This window comes from Myxocyprinus asiaticus, chromosome 38 (assembly GCF_019703515.2).
Source record: "Myxocyprinus asiaticus isolate MX2 ecotype Aquarium Trade chromosome 38, UBuf_Myxa_2, whole genome shotgun sequence".
Taxonomy (NCBI): Eukaryota; Metazoa; Chordata; class Actinopteri; order Cypriniformes; family Catostomidae; genus Myxocyprinus; species Myxocyprinus asiaticus.
This window is the reverse complement of record NC_059381.1, coordinates 8322180-8334682: the sequence shown is the minus strand read 5'-3', so window position 1 is coordinate 8334682 and position 12503 is coordinate 8322180. Positions and strand designations below refer to the sequence as shown.

The 12503-nt window shown below is 38.9% G+C and overlaps 1 protein-coding gene across 1 annotated transcript in view; it reads right to left on the bottom strand.

Moving 5' to 3' along the window:
• Positions 1-426: 426 nt before the first annotated feature.
• LOC127428452 (alanine--glyoxylate aminotransferase 2, mitochondrial-like) overlaps positions 427-12503 on the bottom strand; it is a 28658-nt gene continuing 16581 nt past the window's right edge. Inside the window, exons 11-14 of the mRNA XM_051676838.1 lie at positions 10674-10762; positions 10346-10495; positions 1327-1425; positions 427-811 (exon numbers count right to left, since the gene is read on the bottom strand). Of these exons, the coding sequence (XP_051532798.1) occupies positions 710-811; positions 1327-1425; positions 10346-10495; positions 10674-10762 (440 nt within the window). The 3' untranslated portion in view covers positions 427-709. The remainder of the gene's footprint in view (positions 812-1326; positions 1426-10345; positions 10496-10673; positions 10763-12503) is intronic.

The window sequence follows — 12503 nt, the reverse complement described above, 5'->3', positions numbered from 1 at the left end:
TATTTTAGTTTTAGCAGCAATATATCTAATCTGTGATCATATTTTCTAAAGCGTTGGCCAGTTGTGCAGCCAACCAATAATGTTAGAGCGAGAGCAGTGGGAATGCCCACTAGCAACACAGAACACAGAGATTAGCGACATCTAGCAACAAAATCACTGAGAAAGTGAACGGGGCTTTAGGAGAGAAGAGTGATTAGGAGGGCTGTTTGAAAGGTGACATTTATAGTAAAAAAAAAAAAAAAAAAAAAAGGAATTAAATATTGACTTGTTTCTCAACCATACTTATCATATCACTTCTGAAGACATGGATTTAACCACTGAAGTCATATGGATTACTTTTATGCTGCCTTTATGTGCTTTTGATCTTCATAGTTTTGGACCCTGTTGACTTGCATTGTATGGACCTACAGAGCTGAGATATTCTTCTAAAAATCTTTGTGTTCAAGAGAAGAAAGAAATTTATACACATCTGTGATGGCATGAGGTGAGTAAATGATGAGAGAATTTTATTTTTGAGTGAACTTTTCCTTTAAAAGTCCACAAAGGTTCGTTTGGAATATTGCATTTCCTTGATCAGTCTGGCCAAAAGGCCACAGAAAGAAATGTAACATGCTTGAAAGCATAATGAAGGTGCTTGGTTTCTATATTATTGCTATTCTTAAGACCTGTGAAGTCATTTAAAATAGGATATATGACCCAGTATGTTCTTTTATCTCCTCTCTATGTAGTTGAGCACTGCCTGGTTGAATATGGCCAGGAAGAAGTCTGCGTCGTCTTTAGTTATACACATAGGAGGCTTGATCCTGAAGGTCTGTGAAGAAACAGGCGAGGAGATAAGTGAGGGGAAAAAAGGTAACATAATTTACATTTTAAATCTAAATTCTAAATAATTCTAGCACTGACACTTAAAAGCTGTATAAGGCACTCCTAACAATTCACTGTAACCCATCTGTCTACATCGGCTTCTGGAAAACAGGCCTTGCAATACTTAAAGACATTCCAAGCACTAAGTATTTATTGCCAGTACTGTCTTAGAGAGACTTCCAGAATTTGTATCTTATGCAACTTGCTAAAGTAACAGACAAAACAACATTCTATATAAAATCACTAGGGTAATACAGTGTTTGCAATAGCAATGCTTCTTGTGACTACTTCCATTCGTTCAGACAAGCAGGATTCCTGAGGCATAGGGCGACCGTGCCCCTACAGGACTCAAGTGGATCTGGAATACCTTTTCCATTCCACAACTTCTGCACACACCCCTTGTATTTACCTCCACAATTTGAATTTGGTTTACATATAGGCTTTCAGATGGTCCTAACTTACCTGTCCATACACTCCTCCTTTACCGATCAGCACGCCCATGTCTTTGGTGTCTTCGAAAATTTCAGCCATGGCCTCTGGAGGGAGCGGGTCTCTGCTTGCCTGCATATGGGTTAAAGCGAGATGAAAATGGGCAATACAAGAACAGAATTCTCTACAGAAAGGTTTTCGATTCCCACAATTCCGCTTGGAATTGTGTTCTGTTACAGAAACCACATTGAGGTAAAATACAACATTCAAATAAAGATGATCTGTGATGGGCACTTGAATCTGACTGACGTGGAATGGTTTGGTAAAACAGACACATTCATCAGTCAAACGACCCATTGGAAAGACTGGTGGACGACTGTCTGGATAGGTCTTATCAGAAATACGGTATAGTACAGCCACACACAGGTGCAGCACTGGACAACATAGGCACCATTTACTGGTAATCCCAACACAAAACGCAATGGCAACCCTGTTCATGGAAGCCTACTGAAAAACTTTATGAAAAATACCATACAAAACAAATGATAAGCTTACAACTTGCACATTTTATTTATTTAAAAAAAGCTGCGATCTGATGATGTCAGATTGTGTTTTACACCGTAAAAAATATTTTTCTTAAACACTATCATTGTTTTGCTTCCAGTTTATGCTTAATACAATCAAAAATCATTTCCTAATGGTTTTAAAATAAGACTATAAATATAAGAATAATAATATATTCTCTGTAAACAAGTCTTAAGATATATTTAATCTTCTTCGTTATACTCGGAGAACTACTGTCATAACTGGGCCTTGACAGTCAGTTTGAAAAAATGAAATAAAATAATTCATTCATGATGTTTCTTTATAAACATGCACCAGATGAACATTTTTGACTGCATCTCATGCGTGTGCGCAGCATATTTAAAACACTATTTCAAGTTGAAAGTACTTAGCCCAGAACTCCTTTACCAAGGTGGAGCCTTCAAGGTTAGCAAAACATAGTGTAACGCGGCAGTACACAGCAAGGAGACCAGAGGCCGTTCTTTTTTAATGGATTTTTATAGAGGAGATACGTCAGTACAATAAATAAACTGCTTTTTTGAGGAAACAGCTCATCACTTAATTTAACTAACGCGCTAGTTGACTGTTACACTCTCTCCTATGGTATAGCCGTGGAGGTTGGTATCTCAGGATAAAAGAATATCTGCTTAGGCCCCTTATGTTTCAGCATCCGTTGGTGACGTATTCCAATAGAGCGCAACAGTCTTGTTCCGGAAGTTAAAAATCCCATTCATTTATCCCATAGATTATTTAAATTTCAACAATAACTTATAAACCTTTAAAGACAGACACATCATATGCTTCCATTGGAGCCATCCATCTGTGTTATTTCAACTTCAATGTTTAAAAATCATGTTTGATAGCATAATTCATGGTAAACAACTGCATTACCCATGTTACAGCAGAGAAAGATCCACCAATCAGAGAACCGTGGCCAACGAAACCCACAAAACGTGCCTCAGAGTGACAGCCCACTCCCCATGATGCACTGTGAATGACATAGTCTCCTGTCACCCTTTTTTTTTTTTCTCCCCAATTGGGAATGCCCAATTCCCAATGTGCTCTAAGGCTATGTTCAGACTGCCACTAAAAATCAGATTTTTTTGCATATCCAGATTGTATCCAGATGAGCTTTGATAGTCTGGACAACAAAAAACCACATGAAATCAGATTTTTCCGAATCGGATTCAAACCACATCAGGAGATGGATTCAAATGTGATTTAAGTCTGATTTTTTCAGATGCGTCTCAGTCCGGACGCTCTGGCTGCTCAAATCGGATTTCAAATGGTCTTTTGCGTCACTCTTAACACGACACACAACGATGACATCAAAAATCGGGTGACGGAAATGCCAGAAGTATTCATAAGCCGGCTGTGACTGCAGCATGGAACATCACAATATTTACAAGTCTCCTCCGTCGCTGAGTTTTTCTTGTGCGACGGAGGAGTTCTGCACCGCGGCTGGACAGGGCGCTTATTTGGAGAGCGAGATGATGCACCTCCATTTTTCCCGCATCTGTTTTGAAAGCATCGACACATGGGTATGCCTACGTCGTTACAATAGCACCAATGCAGATAGGTTGGTTATGTCTGAACGCGCAAATCTGATTTGATCACTTGCAATTAACAGTGTGGACAGTCTGCCTGAAAAGATCTGATTGAGAAAAAATCCAATTTGCATGCAGTCTGAACATAGCCTAAGTCCTCGTTGTGGCACAGTGACTCGCCTCAATCCAGGTGGCAGAGGACGAATCTCAGTTGCCTCCGCGTCTGAGACCGTCAATCCGTGCATCTTATCACGTGGCTTGTTGAGCACGTTACCGCGGAGACATAGCGCGTGTGGAGGCTTCACACTATTCCCTACAGCATCCAGGCACAACTCACCACCGAGAGCAAGAACAACATTATAGAGACCACGAGAAGGTTACCCCATGTGACCCTACCCTCCCTAGCAACCGGGCCAATTGGGTTGCTTAGGAGACCTGGCTGGAGTCACTCAGCAGCCCTGCATTCGAACTCGTGACTCCAGGGGTGGTAGTCAGCGTATTTACTCACTGAGCTACCCAGGCCCCCATCACCTTTCACACTTAAACTACTTATATATTTGTATATATCGGAATCAGAGAATATCACCTCAGAGCTGTCTTTATGTCAGATTTTCAAATACTTTTTTTGCAAAGTTAGTGATGTTGTGATTCACCTCAGAGCTGGTTGGTTTGGTTCATGGCTTACAACTCTTTTATGAAGGATTTCCTAAAAAGTCTATGGAAGAAATTAATGGGGAAAATACTTCCGGAACCCAGACGGCTGAAAAAGTGGGCGGGCAATATAAACATGCGCTGAGCTGACGTCTTTGCCTGTTGCGTCTTGCGCAGGATTGCCGTGTTTTTAGATGCCGTGTCAAATTAAAAAGAATGGCAGCTGTTAAAACCAAGTTTCAAAACACCTGCATTCTGTTTTTTGTTTTTTGTTTTTACTGTGCTGTCCAGTTTTTTAGCACAAGGACGCATTTGATCTGAACAGTCCCTTAAAACTTAAAAAAATGACTGCATTCTGTTCCAATCGTTTCGCTGTCTGGCTTTTTTAACGCAATAAAAAGAGCAATTTCAGACATGCAGCTGGATGAAGCTTTCTTGAGCTTGTTGAAATGGATCTTTCAGCATGCACAAGTCTGAAATGTCACCAACATTTAAAGGTATAGTTCACTCGAAAATGAAAAGGCCATAACATACTCTACGCAAAAGTATGCTTCTAGCTACGCAAGCTCGAGTCTGACACATTCCAAAATGTGTCAGACTGCAATTAATTACAAAACGGAAGTATGCATTGCATTCTCAACATCACCACAAGGGGCGCTATAGTGAGATTAACCCTTAAATACATGGTCATTTTCCCAAACACTCTTACATATTCAGGTCTTTAGAGACCCGGCACTTACATCTATCACAAATGGATGTACAAAATGCCCAGATAGCGTCAAATTTTTCAAATATTTTCAAGACAATTAGAAAATAATAAAATAAAATATATTTTGATGTTTTATTTTTCAAAAATCAAAAAGATTAACCCAAGCAACAAATCAGGACAAATCTAGAACAGGATTCATTATTTTCACACTGAAATTTCATGAGATGCAACTGGCTGTCAAAAACATAATACATAATCTTAACATAAGATACACATCAGCTACACCAAAGTTACACATATGTATTTTCTCAGGCACTTATTGAGTCTAAAGCACATCAGTCATATCCTGTTCATATGTTACACTTGCTATATTTCACTCTAATGTTTCTACGTCAAATAGCAATGTCAAATGTAAATCAAACCAATCACTGAAACATCAGCGCCACCTTGAGTAAGAAATAACAAGTATAATACAGTATGTATGTGTACACGCATATGGGATACTGATAATTCACCATTGTTGATAATTCAATGTTTCACAGAAAATCAAAGTGATATAGTGTTTATTTGTATGAATATAATACTCATTTATTTTGTAATAAACCAAGAAATAGATATCCTGTGATAGTAAACATAAATAGATATTAAATAATCATAAAAAAATATATAATTTATGGAAGTGCGAAAAAACCCCCGACACTCTTACAGACCTCAGGTTTCTAAAGACCCTATACACTTTTGGTACTTAAACCATTATTTAAAAAAAAACGTTGTTGCAATTTTTACTTTTTTGTGTGTTTCACTATTTATAAAATATAGATTGAGGAATCCTAAAGAGGTGTGGGCACAACTCCAAAAAATGGATGAGGTACAGGGAGTGGAATGAGGTCCCGGTTCTCTAAAGACCCGAGGTATGTGTTTAAGGGTTAATGTGAACTATTTGCTCCTACGTTGAGTTTTCTCATTCAAACCGACTATGGCGGAGCAACAGTTTGAAGAGAATACTGTGAGCCAAGTAGGTTAAAATCAATTTATTTAAAGCAGCTTACCAGAATAATAACACATCCAGTTTAACGGCACATGCGTTTGAAGGTAATTCTATCGCCCCTTTAGTACTGAGGTTTGTTCCAGCCACGTTAACGCAAGAATGCATGTTTAACCGCAAAATGGTGGCCAAGCGCTCGCATCTGCATTCATGTAATTGAGTAGAATATGTTTCAGCTTTAACTCACCCTCAAGTGATTCCAAACATGTATTATTGTCTTTCTTTCATTGAACAAAAAATAAGTTTGAAGAATATTCAAAATGCTGTTTTCCATACAATTGAACTGAATTGTGATTTTTACTACCAATCTCCAAAAAAGCACCATAAAAGAACCACACAAGTAGTCCACATGGTTTGTGCACACTATTGCAAGTCTTCTGAAGTCATAATGCTTTGTGTGAGGAACGGACCAAAATGTAAGTAGTTATTGACTGATGGCCTTTCTCTCCAATGCAGCTCTCAAATCTCATTCGTGGTGGCGCAGGCTATATAAAGATATGTATCGTGCAGACCCGTCATGGCAGGTTTGGCGTCAGTGATGCTGAACGCTGTTGGTAATTGCATGGCACGTGACCAATCGCAAATGGGGAAGATATGATGACTTAAAGGAATATTCCCGGTTCATTACAAGTTAAGCTCAGTCAACAGCATTTGTGGCATAATGTTGATTACCACAAAAATTAATTTTGACTTGCCCCTTCTTTTCTTTGAAAAAAGCAAAAATCTGGGTTCCAGTGAGGTACTTACAATGGAAATCAATGAGGCCAATCTGTAAACTTTAAACTGTGAACTGTTCCTTTAAGAATTTCTGCTCTAATAACAGTGACATCTGCTGAAACGCCACTGAAGTGTCTTTTGTGATTCTGGATGATCTTTCTTGACACATTCTTAATAGATTCCAGTAAAAGAGCCATGGGTGAGTTAGGTACAGTGGGTGTTTTTAGTTCCAGCAGAGCGGAGTGTTTCTGGGAATGTCTGTACACGCTGTCTCATTGCTCTCTGCTCAAGTTAATGGCTAACAAGTTTTCTAGCTCATTCCCTGTGAGGAAAATAGCACACACACAGACTGAAACAAACACTCCAAATCATTAACTATTCTAAAGTGACTCCTACTCACAACTCTTTTCATACCTTGAGGTCAAGAAAGCATGACAGCTCTGCACATCAAATTTAATTAAGTGGGTGCACAATAGCAAAGCGTCGTGATTTCACATTGAGTTCTGAACCATGCTAAAGGCTGAAGGGTCATTGTGTTCAAAATAAAAAAAAAATTCTAATTACAAAAAAATACCAAATATGTTGGGTTTTCGCACTTGTTTAAAATAATAATTATTTTATACATTAAAGATATTAATAATAAAAGGGTGTGCAATTTTTCCATGATTAATGAGTTCATTATTGTACTATGAAAATATACTGTAACTTTCTGAACTGTAATCATTCTCACCATTGAAAAAATACTACACCTTAATTTTTGTTTTGTTTTGTCATATTGTCATGTTATTTTTTTTATTTGATATTTTTGTAAAAGTAACTTTCGCAACTTTCTAATGTCAGGCTGATGAATACATTTAAACACATGACCACCCACATTTACATCGTCGATGCCTTTTCAATGTATAGAAACATGAGAAAAACACCCTGTTTAACTAAGGGTTAAAGAGAATGTGGAAAATGGGTACAAAAAAATTTATTATGACTTTGTTTTGTTGCAAAAACCTTTACTAACATTGTAAGTGGTCCTTGGGAAGAATATAATGTTTGATGTGATATGACATTTTTAATTATTTGTAAAAAATAATTTTAACTTTAAATTATACATTTTATTAACAACTTTATTCTACGACAGCATTTTAGTGGCATGTTAAAATAATAAAAAATAAAAAAAATCTAAGATTTTGAGATTAAGTATAATGTTTTGAGAATAATATCATAATAGACCATTGTGAGAATAAAGTTATAAAGTTCCGCTTCGTAACATTACAAGATTAAAGTAGTAATATTTTGAGAATAAAGGAAAGTAATGTCAAAGAGCTGTGGTGGAGAACATCAAAGTGGAAGCAGATGTTGTAATGTTTGATATATGTGCGAGATTAATTTATTTCAACAATCTTAATTCTGAAAATATTAATATTTTTATCTCAAAATGCGACAATTTTTTAAAAATTATTTATCTAAAAAAAAAAAAAAATTTATATTTTTATTTATTTATTTATTTTTCTCCCCAATTTGGAATGCCCAATTCCCACTACTTAGTAGGTCCTCGTGGTGGCGCGGTTACTCACCTCAATCCGGGTGGTGGAGGACAAGTCCCAGTTGCCTCCGCTTCTGCGCGCATCTTATCACGTGGCTCATCGTGCATGACACCGGAGACTCACAGCATATGGAGGCTCATGCTACTCTCCACGATCCACGCACAAATTACTACGCGTCCCATTGAGAGCGAGAACCACTAATCGCGACCACCAAGAGGTTACCCCATGTGACTCTACCCTCCCTAGCAACCAGGCCAATTTGGTTGCTTAGGAGACCTGGCTGGAGTCACTCAGCACACCCTGGATTCGCGACTCCAGGGGTGGTAGTCAGCGTCAATACTCGCTGAGTTACCCAGGCCCCCCGCTACGACTTTTTTCTTAAAATATTATAAAACTCTGGTGCATTTTTGGGCTGCTGCCTGGAATTTTTCACACTCAAAATTAAATGCTCACCATTCACAAATTGCTGTGGACAAATTACAAAGAATTGGTCTTATTTTTTTCAGAACACCCCCTAAATAAAAAATAAAAAACCACTCCAATTCATAATAAATATTGTATATGTTTACAATCTAATGATGAACAGAAATATATATATATATATATATATATGGCAACAAAGAAAAAAATGAAATGACCCCTGTTCAAAAGTCTGCATACCCTTAGTTCTTAATACTGTGTATTGCCCCCTTTAGCATCAATGACAGTGTGTAGTCTTTTGTAATAGTTGTCTATGAGGCCCCAAATTCTTGCAGGTGGTATAGCTGCCCATTTGTCTTGGCAAAATGCCTCCAGGTCATGCAAAGTCTTTGGTCATCTTGCATGAACCGCACGTTTGAGATCTCCCCAGAGTGGCTCGATGATATTAAGGTCAGGAGACTGTGATGGCCACTCCAGAACCTTCACCTTTTTCTGCTGTAACCACTGGAGGTGGTTCATTGTCTTGCTGGAAAGTCCAAGAGCTTTCGTGCAGAAGAATGCAAATTGTCTGCCAGTATTTTCTGATAACATGCTGCGTTCATCTTGCCATCAATTTTCACAAGATTCCCCATGCCTTTAGAGCTCACACACCTCCAAAACATCAGTGAGCCACCACCATGCTTCACAGTGGGGATGGTATTCTTTTCACTATAGGCCTTGTTGACCCCTCTCCAAACATAGCGCTTATGATTGTGACCATAAAGCTCTATTTTGGTCTCATCACTCCAAATTACAGTGTGCCAGAAGCTGTGAGGCGTGTCAAGGAGTTGTCGGGCATATTGTAACTGGGCTTTTTTGTGGCATTGGCACAGCAAAGGCTTCTTTCTGGCAACTTGACCACGCAGCTCATTTTTGTTCAAGTATCATCGTATTGTGCTCCTTGAAACAACCACACCGTCTTTTTCCAGAGCAGCCTGTATTTCTCCTGAGGTTACCTGTGGGTTTTTCTTTGTATCCCGAACAATTCTTCTGGCAGTTGTGGCTGAAATCTTTATTGGTCTACCTGACCTTGGCTTGGTATCAAGAGATCCCCGAATTTTCCACTTCTTAATAAGTGATTGAACAGTACTGACTGGCATTTTCAAGGCTTTGGATATCTTTTTATATCCTTTTCCATCTTTATAAAGTTCCATTACCTTGTTACACAGGTCTTTTGACAGTTCTTCTCTGCTCCCCATGGCTCAGTATCTAGCCTGCTCAGATTTTTTCAATAAGAAAACCTTTTTTTCAATGCCACTTGTTCTGCAGCAATAGTTTGTGTTCAGTGCACTCGTATCCAGAGGGTTACAGCATCAGACGAGAGATGCAGTTTCCGTCGTTAAAGCTGCACACAGCTCAACATGTGGCACAGCATGGCACTGCCAGATGTCTTTGTGTATTCAAGACATTAGTTCAGGTGAATCTAAATGTTGTTCCTCACAGTTACAGAATCCTTCTACTGACAAATAGTGTATGTACACGGTTACGTTACTTTGGTAAACAGAGAGGGAGGTAAATTTCATGGATTCTTAGTTGGCATTGGGTTGACATTTTGGTTAGCAAATAAAACTTTTATAGAAGGGGCTGATTCATAGACTTGCTTTAGTCAACGCAACATGAATATTTAAGCTGGGATAACTTATCAAGATATTATATCAGGATATGGACTAAATGGTTTGTATTCTTACAAATCATTAATCCAAATCACATACAGCAAATACTGTAATTACACATTGTTATAGATCATTATAATGCCTATCAACCATTGCCTAATGACTAATAATAATATAAAAGGTCAATATTAAGTGTATGCTTGTTTCACCTTGTCTTTGACCATCTCCACCCCAATCTGAAGACCTTTTCCTCTAACGTCACCAATGATCTCGTACTTGTCCCGAAGTTTGGCCAGTTCAGTCATCAGGTACGTCCCCACGTCAGAACTGTTTTCTTGTGTCCTATCCTCCTTTATCGTCTTAGAGGAGCATGTAACGATCAATTATTTGTCAGTTATTATAAATTATTTCAAATAAATCAATTTGATGTTTTTGCAATCCTAAAACCAGAAAACAATCTGGATTCACTATTGCTAATACTAATAGAACTGTTGGCTCTAGTCATTGAAAAGTTTGAGTAAAATGAACAATACTTACATCTAAAACTGATGAGGCAATTGCACAAGCTAATGGGTTTCCTCCGAATGTGTTAAAATGAACTCCCTTTGCAAAGGAACTGGCAATTTCTGCAAAATATGTATATAACATGATATGTACACAACGTGTTCAGAACAAGCAGCGGTAGCATGTGCAAACCACACATAAAATGCACAAAATCACAAAGGTATTTTGTTAATGAAAAATAAAATGAGAATTACTCTGTGGTGTACCTTTAAAGAAAACTTTGGCACATAATTTTTTTTTTTTTTCAACAAAACAAATGCTTTTCTTTTTTCGTGGTGTGGCCAGTGAAAACTGTTCCTAATTGTTGAGCCCTGCATATAACGTTGTGTCATATGAGCTAACACCATATTTTTCTATTCCCATCTCTCATTCTCTCTGTTTTTCTTCTCGTCCACCTTTTCACCAGATGGAGAGTGAACAGCAAGAGCCAGAGGACGAAAATAATAAGCGAGAAGGAAATGGAGAGCAAGCAGCTGCGCTCCTTCGTGCTTTCAGGGTTCAAGTGTGTGGGATTCATGGAGGATTTGAGAAATGGAAACTGAACTCATTACTGCTTGATCCTAATGGGTGAATGAGCTGAATATGACTCTATGAAACCATCATTAGAAACCATCTCAGACCTTATGAACAGTTATTGCAAGACAACATTCATGTTTTCAACTGAACTCAAAACTGTTATGAAAAGGGTTGAAGAAAGTTTAAACATTTACAGCGTTCCCACCATTTTCGACCAATGAATTTCCATCACTTCTCCACAGGTTTTTCCAGTCGTTCTTGATTACTGGATGAGGATTTTAAAAAATCATTTTACGAAGATGGATGGGTGGATTTCCATTTGTATGTCACACATAAATACACCGATAATCCAACACATTATGACCACTCACAGGTGAAGCGAATAACGTTGATCATCAAGGCCACATGTCAAGGTCTGGGTAGATTAGATGGCAAGCAAAAAATCAGTTCTTGTAGTATGTGTTGACTGCAGTAGAAATGGGCAGGAGTAAAGACCTGAGCGACTTTGACAAGGGCCAAATAGTTGTGGCCAGACGACTGGGTCAGAGCATCTCTGAAACGGCAAGACTTGTGGGGTCAGTGGTCCGAAGAGGGACAAACCACAATCTGGCAACAGGGTTTTGGGTGCCCAAGGCTCATCGATGTGCGAGGGCAACGAAGGCTATCCCGTCTGGTCCAAACCAACAGAAGGTCTACTGTGGCACAAGTCACAGAAAATGTTATTGATGGTTGTGGGAGGTCCGATGAGTCCCATTTTCTTTTACATCACGTGGACTGCTGTGTATGTTTGCACCTTTTACCTGGGGAAGTGATGGCACCAGGATGCACTGTGGGAATACGATAAGCCGGTGGAGGGAGTGTGATGCTCTGGGCAATGTTCTGCTGGGAAACCCTGGGTCTGGCCATTCATGTGGACGTCAATTTGACACGTGCCACATACCTAAGCACCTAAACATTGCAGACCAGGTACACCCCTTCATGGCAACGGTATTCCCTGATGGCAGTGGCCTCTTTCAGCAGGATAATGCGCCCTGCCACACTGCACACATTGTTCGCGAATGGTTTAATGAACATGATTAAGAGTTCAAGGTGTTGCACTGGTCTCCAAATTCCCTAGATCTCAATATGATTGAGCATGTGTGGGATGTGCTGGACATGTGTGGGAAGTCTGACCCACGGCAGCTCCACCTCAACTTACAGGACTTGAAAGACCTGCTGCTAATGTCTTGGTGCCAGATACCACAGGACACCTTCGGGGGTCTTGTACAGTCCATGCCTTGGCAGGTC